Source organism: Pituophis catenifer, unplaced genomic scaffold (genome assembly GCF_029215685.1).
Source record: "Pituophis catenifer annectens isolate HBS135680 unplaced genomic scaffold, rPitCat1.0.hap2 SCAF_1, whole genome shotgun sequence".
NCBI lineage: Eukaryota > Metazoa > Chordata > Lepidosauria > Squamata > Colubridae > Pituophis > Pituophis catenifer.
In genome coordinates this window covers 84,580,207-84,596,728 of record NW_027256881.1, presented here as the reverse complement: position 1 = coordinate 84,596,728, position 16,522 = coordinate 84,580,207, and the positions used below count along the sequence as shown (strand labels likewise).

Below are 16,522 nucleotides of genomic sequence, written 5' to 3'. Positions count from 1 at the left end.
CTGAAAGTTATGTTTTTGTCACTCGTTTTCCCTCCAAATACAAATTGGATGCGCCAAATTGAATTTTTACTTGCTTTTGAATTGTGTTCTTTATGACATCCTATTAAGGTGTTAATATTTGCTGCTTGGGATATGAATTTTTTATTACGTTTTCCAACAAATACACAAGGGACGATCAGTTAAGTCAACTAAGATGATGCAGATCTGCAGAAGATGGAATGTAAAGTAGCCTCATCCTGCAACAGCAACAGAAACAAATCTGCTTTATAAGTTTGATTGTAATGACTAATTTAGGCATTCCTGTTAGCATTTTGCTAATTTTGCTTCGTTAGATAGGTGAATACTTTATGCTCCCCTAGGGTGATTTATTCTGATCCTTAATAGAGTGCATGAACATGTAGATAGCAATTATTTTGCATAACTTTCATTGTCAATCTTTATCTTAAGTTGACCTGACATTCATTGAGAACTCATGTTTATTTCTAATTCAGTACCAATTTTGTGCTGCTTCCTTTGAAATCATAAAGGCAAATGCATTTAATATTCATAAAATTAAACCATTTAGGTATACAATCCTATGCAGAATAACAGATCAAATCAAATTCTATTATGTATTATGTTGTTTGTAGTTGTGCTTTGCTCTGCTCTGCTCTGCTAATCGCAGTTATAATAACCTGATCCATTTACAGTATTATTAGCTATAATTCTAAACCAGATTGTATTAAACTCTCTTAAATATCTCCCATCTCTCATAAATTTCCTTCCTTCTGGCAGAACCATGATGGAGATCATACACTTTATAACTTAGCTAGAAAGCAAATTAAAATTCAGCTACTTGAATTGGTTCCTGGGATTTATTATTTTTTCTGATAATTATTCAAGTTCTATTCTAATTTAGAATATAGAGTACCAATTCTAAACAATTACTATGAGATAGAAATGTGATTACTTGCAGTGAAAAATATTTATCAGATTCAAACTCTTCATTATCCCTTTGGAGATGATCTTTAGGACAAGCTATTTGGAAAGCCTTACATAAGGTCAAAACACATTTTTTAAATTCTCCCCATACTTCAAGGATTTTCCCTTAGAAACTAGTAGTTTTAATACCTCACTCATACACGTGCATGCCATATTTTCTCCCAAACCTATGCTAAATTTTGAAAACTGAAAAGATCCCTAAATCAGACCTCTTCTATCCACCCTTGAGTGTAGAGCTGAGCTTCTGAAGTTGAAAGTATATGACTGATGCTCTCCTTTAGCCAGAACAACTCATGCCTTGAAATCAACCAGAGGACTTGTACTTCCTTTGTCCTTTTCTGTTCTCAGCTATAACCTTCATTTCCTATTTTACAGTCATAATATTATCATTAAAAACAAGGAAAGGTAGAGACATTCTTTCCTTCAAACTAAGCAATTTCAAGAATTTAAAAAATCAGCTTTCTGTATTGTTTAAAGTGGAAAATGATAGGTTGCATGAAACGTATCATTATCTTGTTTGAATTCTTGCTTCCAATTCTATCCTGGAATTGATCAATTAAAGAAAATAGTTTTCTGATGTTGGAAATTGTCAGGAACTGTAGAATTCCATGGGGTTGTAGCAAAAACTGTGAAATCGTGAACCTACTGTGAAATTTAACCTTTACACATAGTGCCTGAAGTGCTTTAGGAAACTTAAAAACAGGTTTTAAAGCCTGTTTGAACATTTAAAACATACTGAGGGTTACGTTATTTAAAAATAAATAACTAGGCAATGTTTGGATAGCAATATCAGAGAATTTAGACTTGAGCTTTCAGACTCTGGATAAATAGATGTATCTTACTGTCCACATGGGAAGGGAGGACGATTGAAGGAGAGATGAAAGAGGAAATGGCTATTTTATGTAGTAATCTTGCCCCCAGTCCTTCAGGATATTTCAAATTAAGCAGTTCATTGATATAGTTTTTTTTAAAATTAACAATGAAAGGGGAGTTAATTACATGTTGTAAAGCAAGATGTTGGACTTCAAAAAAATATTAAAAATAATATTAAAGATAATTAGAAGAATGGATGTCCTTTTCTTATTACCACCTTTTGATGCTATTCCCCCCCCTTTTTTTTATTCCGTTTGAAAGCGTTCAGAGACATATTTATTTATAATTATGCTTTGTATCCCTTAAAATAGTTAATGGCTACAACCAGTGTTTTGCTTTTAAAACTGCCCATCTGCTCAGAGAAAAGAAAATGCACTGAAGTAGAATGCCACTTAAAATAATGCCCACAACAAGGTTTAAAATCTTATCAGTCTGGTTGGATTTGATGCAATTTCACTATTATTATTATTATTTTATTTGTATTTTTTTAATTTGATTTATATGCCGCCCTTCTCCGGAGACTCAGAGCTCTGTCTGTTGAGCTGTCCAGGCTCAACAGAGCCTGGACAGCTCAACAGCTATCCAACAGCTGGCTTTTGGGGTAGGATTTTGGAAATTTCGAGATGAGACCATTGATAATGGTCAAAATGTTGACTATTATTATTTTGCTTATTCAGAACCCAATGTTTAGACAGGCCATAACCAAATAAGAGCAAATATCTCTATTTTTTTCCATGGAAAAAGAGGTCTCCTTAGAAAATCTTAGAGGAATTTGTTTTTTAAGTAGAAATGTTCTTTATGAGTATTTCTGTGGGTTAGAGCAGCGACTGCCAACCTTTTGGGCACCACGGACAGTTCTGTGGACCAGGTGGCATGGTTCCACATGTGCGGGGATGGGGCTTGTACGGACCAGTTCCTGGCAGGCCAGGACCGGTGGCGGTCCATGGACTGGGGGTTGGGGACCTCTGGATTACAGTACATTAGATTGATTTGTTAGCGTTCCAAGCACAAATGTGTGCATGTTAATAGTTGCACCCCCAGAACTTCACCCGGTATTTGAATAGTCATGTAGAGGCTAGTTCAGGAAGAGGTGACTGGATGAAGCAACCTTAATAAGGATCAAGAAGACAGAAAGAAGATACAACTAAGATCAAGATAGAGTGATGAAGAGCAGAAAGCAATAATCCTAAAGTTGAAAAGCTATGATAGCAGTGTCAGTAGGCTTTAAAGCATCCTGTGTGCAATGGGAAAATTCTTGCCAGTTGTTTTAAAGGCAAAACCTTGTTTGTAATAAACATTACACTAACAACAGACAACTATTTTTAATATGCAGCTTTTTTCCCCCTCAGATTAATGGCATGCAGTTCCTAGTAATCAGCCTGTGATAACTGTGGCTCCTAACAAATTAAATTTAATGAAAGCAGAGTCCCTCCAGGAAGACCCTCTACAGTCAAATGTTACTTTCTAAAATATAATGGGCTGTAATGCTTTGTGTTGTAATACCACTAACTGGCACCCACAGGAATAATGTCCATTATGTCCATTATGCTCAGTAGATGGCATCGCACTGACTTTTTTTCCCTTAGTCAGAAAGTGAAATGTAGAAAGTAATACCAAAATCCTATCTAGCCAACAGCCTATTTATCACATTGTTCAACTAAATTTGATACATAACAAAATGCCACTGGCTTTTTTTACTGTTGATCCCAGAGTTGCTATATAGATATCACAACTCTAATAGTTATATCCTCCATGAATTCATCTAGTATTCCTTTAAAAAAAAGTGATCATTAGATTTTATGGCAGTGAATTTCATAGATTTTCTCTATGGCTGATTTTCTCTTGGCTGAGACAGCAAGCTGGCCCAGGAATTCTGGGAGTTGAAGTCCACAGGTCATAAAGGGGCCATATTTGCCCACCCCTGCTCTAAGCTATTGAAGTATTTTTCCTTTGTCTTTGTGAAATCATTCACTATCGTTTAGCTTCATTGGGTGAGATTTTATGTTGTATGTTGCAGTATTTGTTAGTAGATGTCATTCAAGTGATATTCTGAAAGTGTTCTTCACATACAGGTAGTCCTCGACTTAAAATGGTTCATTTAGTGACCATTCAAAGTTACAACAGCCCTGAAAAAGTGACTTATGATCGTTTTTTTACACTTATGACCATTACAGGATCTCCATGGTCACGTATTCAAAATTCAAATGCTTGGCAACTGATTCACATTTGTGATGGTCCTGAGGTCATATAATCACATTTTGCTATCTTCTGACAAGCAAAGTCAATGGGGAAGCCAATTCACTTAACAGCCATGTTACTAACTTAACAATGATTAAGTTGCAGTGATTCACTTAACAACTGTGACAGGGAAGGTCGTAACATGGGGCAAAACTCACTTAACAAATGTATCACTTAGCAACAGAAATTTTAGGCTCAATTGTGGTTGTAAGTCGAGGACCACTTGTATTCATTAACACAAGCAAATAAGTTGCAGAGCCTCCACACCAACTAGTTATGCTACTGGTATTTTACTCAGAATGAACTAAGACCCTACAGTCATCATCATTTTCATTTAATGACCCCACAATCCCTTGCAGGGTGGAGTCTGGGCAACCAAATGGAGCTAGCAGAGTGTTTTAATGCCTGGATGTCGCCAATGTGGAGTTTTATTCAGCAGATATATTCTCAGTGTGCCCAGAGAGAGAAATATCTGCCTCTACCTAGGATCAAACTCACAACCACACGTGATTGTGAGAGGAGAGCTCCACCTCTAGGCCACTGTACCACTCCAACTAAGACCCCACAGTAATTGCTTAATAATCAAACCACAAAAAAACAGCAAGAGTAAAAAGGCGCTCTGAGAAAAAAATATGGGAAACTGAAACCTTCTCCCACTTTGGAAGAGTTCTAAATCTTTTCCTTGAAGTTCCTGCTCCTTTCAAATTTCTCAAGTATCAGCATTAAGCCTAAATTACCAATTCCACTTTAGAAATAGTTCTACCGTGCCTTTGATATTCTTTAAATGATAGGATTTGCTCTTCTAATCATAGTGTGTGGAGAGCGAAGGCATCTTCATTCAGTAATCCACTGTGATCAGAACGGAAATTGAACTTCTGTCTGCTTCCCAGGCAGTTGAGGGGGGAAAAATGGCATAAGTGAAAGTATCTCCCAGAACATTTACTTTGTGCACATAACAAAATACTGTAATATATGAATATTAACCAGCAAGTGAGAATCTTATTGCATTTATTCAGAGCATCTCTTCTTTGTTATTTCATAATTTGTAGAAAAAATTAAGTTCTGTTCACAGTGCAGAATTGAGCCTGCTGTTGAAGGTTTTGTGATATACATATAAAAACACACACATTAAGAAACAAGTCATTTAAAATTGGGTATATTCAGGGAAGTAGAATAGGAAAAAAGGGATTTTCTTGTTTTCTTTATTTGCAGAACTAGTAGAAATATTCTTACAATTCCTATAATTCAGTAGATGCAAAATTGATGCAGACTGCATATAAAATGATTCCTATAACTCTAAATAAACCCATTCCAAGGTTTCTCTCAGGATTTTCCAAAGGAGTATTTTCTTGATTGAGGCAAGAGCTTCCATTAAGTTTTATTTAAAGACCCAGACAACTTAATCCGGACTCTGCTTTCTAACTTGCCTGTCCCCACTTTGTTCTGTTCTAGGCATTGCAGTTTGAGAAAGATTCATACAACCAAACAGATGCAAAAGAAGTTAACAATGATAATCGGGGGGGTTGAATTTAGGGATCTGGAAACATTTTATCTTGAGAAAGGATGATAAAAAAGGGAGAAGATGGCATCCATTTAAGTGTCACAGTGTAAGTGCTACAATATAAAGCATGTACAATACTCATGTTTTGATTGGAGCACCTCAGAGCCTTCTTTTTTTAAAAAAATAAAAGATTTAATTACAAGAGTAAAATAATACAAGCTGAAAAGTAAAGAAAAAATAGAAGTGCAAAAAGAAAAGAAGAAAACCCTAAGAAAGCAATTTGCTGTCTTCGTTATGACAAGTATAAGAAATTTCACTATTTCTTCACTTCCACTTAGTGAACAAATATAAAACTTTTCATCTCATAACCCAACTCTTAACTATAGGAAAACCCAATAACTAGCATCGTCTCCAAACCAAGGATCAGCAAAAAGTCCATATGGCACTCTGAAATAATATCAGTAATCGAACATGTAAACCTGATTTCTTCATATCTCAACTCTCAACTGTAAGCAGATCCACATTTAGAAGATATAATAAAGTGGTCCCAGTATCCTAGTACGAACAAAAGATGAAAATTGACATATCCAAGAGGGACAATTTCTCCTTTAAAGAGAACATCCCTTACTTTAAATGAAAGAACAATTAAATTAAATAGGAGCCTGAGTGGCGTAGGAGGCTAATGCCTCCTACTAAGGCAGCATTTAACATCCAGCTGCCTGCAATTACTGTGAGTTCAATTCTCACCAGGCTCAAGGTCGACTCAGCCTTCCATCCTTTCTAAGGTAGGTAAATTGAGGACCCAGTTTGTGGGGGCAATAAGCTGACTTTATAAAAATATACAAAAGTATGAAGGCTATTGCTTAACGCATTGTAAGCCGCCCTGAGTCTCTGGAGAAGGGCGGCATATAAATCAAAATTAAAAAAAAAAATTCAAGGCCAAATAATTAAGTGACCCATTTGGCAGATGTAGCAACATTTACTTGAGCTAACATGAAAGAGTTACATGAAAGATCACTAGTGTAGTGGTTAACACATCAGACTAAAAACCAGGAGACTATGAGTTCTACTCCCACCTTAGGGACAAAGCTGCTGGGTGACCTTGGGCCAGTCACTCACTCTCTCAATCCTAGGAAGGAGGCAACACCAAATCACTTCTGAAAAACCTTGCCAAGTAAACTTCAGGGAGTTGCCAGGAGTTAACCCTGACTCAAAGGCACCCTCCTCCCCAAATCTTATGAAATGAATACTTTTACAATAAGATCATTCAGGAGAGCAACAGTGCTGTGGTGCTTCATTGTGAACCAGAAGAGAGAGACTGAATGTGAAATCCATTCTAATTTTCTGGAAATACTGAGTTAGCAATACACTTTTAATGATGCTATCTTGTCAATTTCTTCAACCTTGGAGAAAATGAATTGTTAGAATCAGAAACCCTGTCATTTTGTTAAAAATAACACTGGTTTGAAAAATAAGGTTTCTCTATTTTTTTTTTTCTTTCTTCTAGACTGTTGAATGACTTCGACTAATATGGATTCTTTTTTAAAAAAATCTCTTACTGGCTATAACAATAACAGATACATTTCAAAGAAACTGCATGGAGTTAGAAGAGTACCGTTGTCTTGTCCTCATGTTTCATAATAAAATCACTAAGTACTACCATATCTGCCTCTGGAAAATTGCTCATTCAGGCTTCCCAGGCATGTGTATATAGAACAGGGGTGCCAAACTCGCGACCCATGGGCCAGAGGCGTCACGCACTGGCCATGCCCATGCCCAGTTTAGCAAAGGGGAAAAAACTCACTATACGTCACGTGACGACACTGTTTGACACCCCTGATATAGAATGTCAATAGTCACATATGGCCACTGTATATTACAGTAGTCCTCAACTTATAAGTGTCCAAAGTTCTGATGGACTGACCTGGGGGGTACTTAGGACCTAAATCCAAAGTTCTGACATCACCTTCCTCCCCACAGTCACATGACTGAATTTTGGGTGTTTGGCAACTGGACCATAGACACTTGATCACATTTTTGGATGGTTTTGCCAAAAAAACTAATTATTTCAGATTTCTGGCAAACCCACACCAATAGCAAACCAATTATTTGCTTAACAACCACTGTGTTCACTGCATAAATGGTCTTAAAATCTATTTATGACCATCACGATGATGGGCACAGGCTTCATTATGACTAAATTGAGGACTACCTGTATGTCATTTGTAACATCATGTTTTCCTCTTCAGCTAGTGAATAGGAAGTCCATGCTTTGTTGTTGATTCCAGAAGTGATAAAACCAAAGAGAAGCTGTGGTAGACAGGGCTTTGTTCTGCAAATTCTCTCCTCCTCTGTGTTTGGAGATGGGAGAACTTATCTCTGAAGAGGGGAAGGGGGTGAATGAAAATGGGTGCAAGTTATTGGAATTCTGGATCTAGCTCATTACACTTCCCATCATCCCTTTTAAGATACTTTATGGATCAGCTCAGTGTTGAAATCCAAATACTTTTACTACCGGTTCTGTGGGCGTGGCTTGGTGAGCGAGGCATGGCTTGGTGGGCATGGCAGGGGAAGGATATTGCAAAATCTCCATTCCCACCCCACTCTGGGGCCAGCCAGAGGTGGTATTTGCCGGTTCTCTGAACTACTCAAAATTTCCACTACCGGTTCTCCGAACTGCTCAAAATTTCCGCTACCGGTTCTCCAGAACCTGTCAGAACCTGCTGGATTTCACTCCTGGATCAGCTTGAAGATGTTGTATATATTTCATAGCATAGCATCACAAATTAGTATTCAACTAGCAAAGATAGAAATATGATTATTTATGGGGGCATGATGACTTCAGTAGTTAAAGATGCTCAGCTTGTCAGTTGGAAAGCTGACAGACCAAATTGACACCCAAACACTGTGTGACAGGGTGAGTTTCCCGTTCCTTGCCCCAGCTCCTCCCCATCTAGCAGCTTGAAAGCATGCAAATACAAGTAGATCAGGCACAGCCAAGCTGTCTCAGGAATTCTGGGAGTTGAAGTCCACTGGTTGTAAAAGGGCCACATTTGCCCACCCCTGAAATAGATGAATAGGTACCACTTTGGTGGGAAGGTAACAGCATTCCCTATGCCTCAACATATAGTCTTGCTGGTCATATGATCGTGGAAATGTCTTTGGACAATGCTGGCTCCCTTGGCTAAGAAACGGAGATGCACACTGTCCCCTAGAGTTGGACACAACCAGGCAGGAGAAACCTTTACTTTTATGATTATTTCATAAAATCTTACAGTAGACCTGGATTTATTGTGTAAGAGGCCTAAAGATATGAGAAACCTTAGGAAGGTTAAGGGAAGCTTTCTAGCAGAATGCCTGTTTAATCCAGTTTCACACCTTCCTACAGAACACAAATCTCTGTGATCACTTAGATCACTTTCCATTTAATGAACTAACACCAAATGAGTTCTGTATATTTGGATTGTGGTTTTTGTACCAAAAAAAGGTTACGTATGAAAGTTTCAACTGGGTACCAACATCAGATTTCTCAAAGTGGGAGTGGCGATAAGGTGCTGTCTGTTAATTTGGGATTATCAGCAAGCATAATATTTATGTGAGGTTTATTTCCGTTTATTACGGAAACGGCATTGGTCGCGTTGGTTGATGATCTCTGGAGGGCTCGGGACAGGGGGTGCTCCTCTGTCCTGGTCCTGTTAGATCTCTCAGCGGCTTTTGATACCATCGACCATGGTATCATGCTGCACCGGTTGGAAGAGTTGGGGGTGGGAGGCACTGTGTTGCGGTGGTTCTCCTCCTTTCTCTCTGACCGGTCGCAGTCTGTGTTGACAGGGGGACAGAGGTCGACCCCGAGGCCCCTCATATGTGGGGTGCTGCAAGGGTCGGTCCTCTCGCCTCTCCTGTTCAACATTTATGTGAAGCCGCTGGGCGAGATCATCCGTGGTTTCGGGGTGGAGTACCATCAGTACACTGACGACACTCAGCTGTACATCTCCACCCCGGATCACTCCAACGATGCCCTTGAAGTGATGTCCCGGTGCCTGGAGGCCGTACGGATCTGGATGGGGAGGAACAGGCTCAGGCTCAACCCATCCAAGACCGAGTGGCTGTGGTTTCTGACGTCCCGATATAGTCAGTTGATGCCATCACTGACTATTGGGGGCGAATCATTGGCCCCCACGGAGAGGGCTCGCAACTTGGGCGTCCTCCTGGATTCACGGCTGTCTTTAGAAGAGCACTTGACGGCCGTGACCGGGAGGATTTTTCATCAGGTTCGCCTGATTCGCCAGTTGCGTCCCTTTCTGGATCAGGACTCTTTACGCACGGTCACTCATGCCCTTGTCACCTCCCGCCTGGACTATTGCAACGCTCTCTACATGGGGCTCCCCTTGAGGAGCACCCAGAGGCTCCAACTGGCGCAGAGTGCGGCCGCGCGGGTGGTAATGGGAGCGACATGGCGTTCCCATGTAACACCTCTCCTGCGCGAGCTGCACTGGCTCCCGGTGGTCTTCCGGGTGCGCTTCAAGGTTTTGGTCACCACCTTTAAAGCGCTCCATGGCTTAGGACCCGGGTACTTGCGGGACCGCCTACTACCACCAATAGCCTCCCACCGGCTGGTACGCTCCCATAGAGAGGGGCTCCTCCGGGTGCCGTCAGCCAAACAATGCCGACTGGCGGCCCCCAGGGGGAGAGCCTTCTCTGTGGGGGCACCTACTATCTGGAACGAGCTCCCCCCAGAGATACGGAGGATCCCGGATCTGCGCACCTTCCGCCGCGCCTTAAAGACCTTACTATTTCACCAGGCCGGCCTGGCCTAATTTTCCCCCTCTTTTATAAAAGATTTTTAAAATTTAAATATCTTTTAGTATTTATATATTCAATTTTAAATTGGTTTTAAAAGTTTGGGGTTTTAAATTTGTCAGGGCCAAAATTATTTAATTTGATTTTATTCTATTTTTTAAATTTTGTATTGCATGTGTTTTTATTGTTTGGCTGTGCACCGCCCTGAGTCCTTCGGGAGTAGGGCGGTATAGAAATCTAATAAATAAATAAATAAATTTCTGTTCTTCAGGGAAAGAATGACCAATGAAAGCAGTACAGGTAGTCCTCAACTTAAAACCACAATTGAGCCCAAAATTTACATTGTTAAGTGAGAAATACGTTCTGTGAGTTTTGCCCCATTTTACGACCTTTCTTGCCACATTCGTTAAGTGAATCACTGCAGTTCTTAAATTAATAACACAATTGTTAAGTGAATCTGACTTTGCTTGTCAGAAGGTCACAAGAGGGGATCACATGACTCCGAGGCACTGCAACCGTCATAAATGTGAGTCAGTTGTCAAGCATCCAAACGTAAACCATGAAGATGCTGCAATGGTTATAAGTGTGAAAAATGGTCATAAGTCATTTGTTTCAGTGCCGTTGTAACTTCGAATGGTCACTAAATGAACTGTTGTAAATCGAGGACTATCTGGATTGCGCCATTGCAATCTTCTCCTTTTGTATATACATGTGAAAGTGGCAGCAGTATGATGCTGCTTTTATCATTTTGATGTCCATGTTGGCATTATTTTTTCATAGTTGCCTAATTATCTGTTCTCCAGTCTCTAGATTTAAATTTAAACGTGTCATTTATTTGAGTGATCATCCATATATTTCCTGTGCCATCACCATGTGTTGTTATAGCAATAATGTAAACCCCTCTATTTGAATTCATTTCATTAAATATGACTATTAAAAATTTATATGCTAACATATTTGATCTGTGCAAATACTTTGTTATAATCAAATGGTTAATAGAGTGCTTAGGATTTATGGGAAGGAATTCTGACAGATTTTTTTTTTAAAAAAAGCATGGTATGTGTTGGATATAAATTGTTTTCTGCATACAGCATAGCTACATCTTAATCTTTTGAGACTGCATTATATGACAACTAATCACTGTGTTTTCTTATTTACAGCGAATCTTACTGGCAAATCACAGGTATGAAACGTTTGAATGCTTTTTAAGTAGGTTTTAATGGGACAGATATTTTTATTTTACTTTTTCTCAGGGCAAATGCACAGAATTAAAATGTCTTTTTTCCTAATGGCCCTGCCCCCTGCAGAGTATGACACGAGCAGGATTTTATGTATATGAAGGGTTACCTGGCTGAAAATGCAGCATGTAGGAATGAATGACCTCATCCTACCTTAGTATTTTACCTGTAGCACAAAACCACACCAAATCTACTTTCATGTTATTTTGGTTTCCATGGAGCATAGATCTGATTCTTCATTTCAGAGATGGTGGAAAGGAAACACTGTTTTAATTTTCTTAGATTTGTATGGAGAAAAAAAATAAAGATTAAACACACACACATACCCCACACACACAAAAATAATATTAACAATTCAAGGATAGTAATACTGCCACTTTTTTCATACTCTATCAACAAAATCCTGCATATGTGGTATAACTGAAGGAAATGTGTTGTAAATAGCTCCAAAATTATCTGTTGAGATTTTATATCCATCTCAGAAATTCTGTCTGGGTATTTTTTTCTTCTTCTTCTAAACTTGAACTTCAGTGCACATTTCATCGCAGGAATGTGCCCTGGGCCAACTGCAAAGAAACCATTTTACCACTAAGATGCCCACAAGGTTGCTGCTCACTCATCTTGCTATCCCTCAGGGCCAAGGCTTCTGTATTGGCCCTTTTGCACCAAAAGATTGGGTGCCTTGTTTAATTTAATTTAATTTAATATTTAAATTTATATACTGCCCTTCTCCCGAAGGACTCAGGGCGGTGAACAGCCATAGGTAAAAAAGATAGAATACAAAATTTAAAAACAATTTAAAAAGTATTAAACAATTTGGCCCAACAGTTAAAATCCCCCATTTAAAATTCAAATTAAGATTACATCATTGGAAAGTTAGGCCAGCCCGGCTTGATGAAATAAAAAGGTTTTGAGGGCCCGACGGAAAGTACATAGGTCCGGAATCGTCCGTACCTCCGGGGGGAAGCTCGTTCCAGAGGGCAGGTGCTCCCATAGAGAAAGCTCTCCCCCTGGGGGCCGCCAGTTGACATTGTTTGGCCGACAGCACCCGGAGGAGCCCCTCTCTGTGGGAGTGTACTGGCCGGTGGGAGGTTCTTGGTGGCAGAAGGCGGTCGCGTAGATATCCAGGTTCTAAGCCATGGAGCGCTCTAAAGGTGGTCACCAACACCTTGAATCGCACCTGGAGGATCACCGGGAGCCAGTGCAGCTCAAGCAGGAGAGATGTTACATGGGAGCACCATGATGCTCCCATAATCACCTGCACGGCCGCATTCTGGACCAGTTGGAGCCTCCGGGTGCTCTTCAAGGGGAGCCCCATGTAGAGAGCATTGCAGTAGTCCAGGTGGGAAGTGATGAGGGCATGAGTGACCATGCGCAAGGAGTCCCGATCCAGAAAGGGACGCAACTGGCGAATCAGGCGAACCTGATAGAAAGCCCCCCTGGCCACAGCCCCCCTGTTGTTGGCTTTTACACAGGTGTTCAAGGGACTTGTAAAAAAAAGGAGTATTATTTGAGTGTAATATTTCATGTGTAACCTTTGTTTTAGGTATTTATCATGAGTGGCAATAATCAGTTAATAATAAAGTGATAACTTATTGATAAGTTACTACTTTATTATTAACTAATTACCCCCGTTCATATTAATACTGTACAATACTGTAACAGGACTCTCTTGTTATGCTTTTGTCAAGACGCCAAGGCAGAAGTGCACAGACATAATCAATAGGGGAAAAAAAGCTATTATATGAAACTATTTAATCTACAGCTCTGCAGCGTAGGATGTACTGAGCTTTAAGTTTGCTCATCTTGATCCACCCCAGAGGAGTTGCTACATCATACTTAGTTAGTGCCAATACGGTGTAGTGGCAAGGTGTCTTGGACAACGGAACCCAGGTTTTAGTTAACCTACAGAAACTCCAGAAGTACTTTGGACCAGTCATACTCTCTACCAACCTACAGAATTATTATGGAGAAAAATAGGAGAACGAAGCTTTGGTTATGTTGCCTTGAGCTTCTGAGTGGAAGGTGGGAGAGAACAGGCATTACGATTTATTGTCTAATTGGAAAAACAACCCCATGTGGTGAAATGGATTTAACAGGCTTTGCCCTGAGCCTGTTAAACCTATCCGATGATAACCTATGAGGAGACATATATATATATTTTAGAAAAGATTCAACTAATTCCCAAACCCATGATTAAGTGTTGTTGCCGTAGGACAAAAGTTAGGCATGCATTCTTGTAAGATGTGTCATGCATTTTTGCTATCTGTCTTCCTAGAAAATGTGATGCCTCTTAGATAATTTAACTCAGCTACTTGACATTGAAAGAAGCTGTTGCCTCTGGAAAATATGGTCCTCAGTTGGTTTTCTCTTACTGTTTCTTTGCCTTCAGGCGATGTGAGCCTCTTCTTTGGAAGATCACCTGCTCTTCCCAACTTCAGCTCAACCAGTGCCAATCACAAGTTCCAGTTATCACATGGCTGCTTGGGACCTTGTAACCTGCTGTTCAGCTCTGTGTATTCTTATTCCAAATAAGAAAACACTTGAACTACCCAAAGACGAGGATGTCGTGTTTTATATTATTGTGTGTGTTTTTCCCTTCTTCCCTCTCTATGCAACTGTAAATTAACAAACCGTGGAGTATTTGGAAATGGTTATGCATATGTACTTTGATTTATATAATTATGCAGCATCAGGAAAGGGGATGGTAGGGATTTATATCCATTCTTTTTTGATATTGCTAAAGTGAATTGCCTTTAGAGTTTGGAGCAAAGAGTTACATTTATACATTCCTTTTGGCTTTTTGCATTTACCTTTTCAAGAACCTTTTCTTCTGACACGTTGCTTTTTCTGCACAGGTCATTTATACTTAGCCTAAGAGTCCGAAAACGTGGGCAAAAAATCAGCTTCTCATAAACTGCACAGTTAGTGTTGACAAATACTATTTTTGGCGATCTATTAGGCACACGGGGCTCTATTTTGCCCCCACTGACTTCATTCAGCTATAGTTACTGTTGGCACTCAAGTAGCATTTTAATGGATTTATTTCTCCCACAGAATGTGGAATGATTTTTCTTCCAGATTTTGTTGCTTTTAATTTTTATTGTTAGGCTGAATTTTACCTTGATTCGATTATTCTGAGTATGTGCAGTTTTTATTTTCTGTGGCGAAGACATGACCATCGTACTGTGCCAAATTTTATGTCTATCACCCCATTCAAAGTATGAAACCTAGTCCTGAAGTAACTGTAATTTGGAAGCATACCTAGATGAAGGAGTTCAGACTACTTCAGTACTAATTGCTCTGCCTTCCTTAGTGCCAGAAAGGTTGGCTGGACGGATACCTTTAATCAATAGCATTGTACATTTTAAAAATGATTCCCTTGCAGTCAGCGTTTCAAGGTAGAGCTAGCTGAGGAGAAAAATTTGGTCACTGTTTATGATGAGTAGCTGGGCTTGGTTCCTTCCCCATTGGCTGTGTGGCTTTGCATGGCCCTTTGCTCTCATTATAAAGCACTCACTCATTCTTTCCATGCGTTGCATGTGTGCAATAATCATATTTAAAGGACTGAAATAGTGTTGGAGAAATTCCACTGTTGGATATTATTAACGGGCCTGTCCAATATTTTATGTTATCATTTACAAGGTGAGTCCTTGCAGAATTTGACGAGATATCCCAAATGACATTGCAGTAGAAGAAGCATTAATCTCGGGGTGATGCGGAGGAGGATGTCTTGTAACCACTCAAGTTTTCTCATAGCTCATCTCCAGTACGGAGGTGGTACTAGTAGTAACTATGCTTAGAGGTATCATGAGGGTCAAATTAGATAATATATACTATATAATCAAATGATTCAAAGTGCTATCTAAAAGTATTATTTTTTTCAGCAGCGGGGAGGGAGGGGGTTGCCCAGAGTAGGAAACAGAAACAGATTGCAGGTTACTATGTGGATTTTTCATCTAGAAAGAAATATATTTTGGTATAGATATTTTGAGAAGGAAAAGAAGTTTTGCAGAAAAGGAGAGCCATGACCACCTTTCTACCTCAAACCAATTTTCTTTTTCTTTCTTTTTTTAGTATTTAGCTTGGGAAACAGTTCAGAGATCTGATATTTTTGAGTATTTTCATTTACCAGATAGTATCAAGCCAAAGGGGGGGTTTAAAAAAAACAAAAAAACCCACATACCCCCCTAGAGCCTCCTTTAAACATACTTTAGCAGAAAAACAAATCCCAGCAATGGATAGGATGGAACTTTTGTTTTTATGGAAAGGATATGTATAAATTGTTTTTTCAGCCTGTGTTTGTATGCAAATTCTGTCCTTTACTCTGCTGTCAAGTAAAAATGACTTAACAATATTACATTGTAATACTCTTCCTCTGATAACACTGATAAATAAAAGGAATATGTTGTGGTAACATCTCAGAAAAAGAAACGTTTCCATTTTGTGGTTTTAAATTATTGCATTTCCCATTTCTAATCTGATTATATAGTATGATTTTTCACTCGCTGAATAAAATTAATTTTTAGTGAAGACTGTTTGATATTCTTCATAGGAGTAAATAAATTTCAAAAGCTTCAATACCTTTGTAAGAACGCTTCCCATTTCAAGGTGCCTTTAAAATAAGTAGCAACAGCATATAGCATCATACATCAATGCATATTTTTATACCATTTTACATTTTCAGGGATCAATATACATCTTCACCAGTGAGATTGGCCTGCCACCAATCTGTGAATCTAGTTAAAGGTTTACTATTCATATTGAAAATGTATTAGCATGTGTTGCTTTATTCAGTGGCAGAACTTAAAATTTCTCTTCCTGGCAGTCAGCATTGAACTCAAATGTTCTGTATACTGGCAAATATAATTTATACCCCAGGGTGATGTAA

At 39.2% G+C, this 16,522-nt stretch overlaps 1 protein-coding gene across 1 annotated transcript in view; it reads left to right on the top strand.

Moving 5' to 3' along the window:
• The window catches only part of UTRN (utrophin), a 358,125-nt gene extending 342,086 nt beyond the window's left edge, over window positions 1-16,039 (top strand). Inside the window, exons 75-76 of the mRNA XM_070932667.1 lie at window positions 11,554-11,576; window positions 14,024-16,039. Of these exons, the coding sequence (XP_070788768.1) occupies window positions 11,554-11,576; window positions 14,024-14,032 (32 nt within the window). The 3' untranslated portion in view covers window positions 14,033-16,039. The remainder of the gene's footprint in view (window positions 1-11,553; window positions 11,577-14,023) is intronic.
• The last annotated feature ends 483 nt before the right edge of the window (window positions 16,040-16,522 follow it).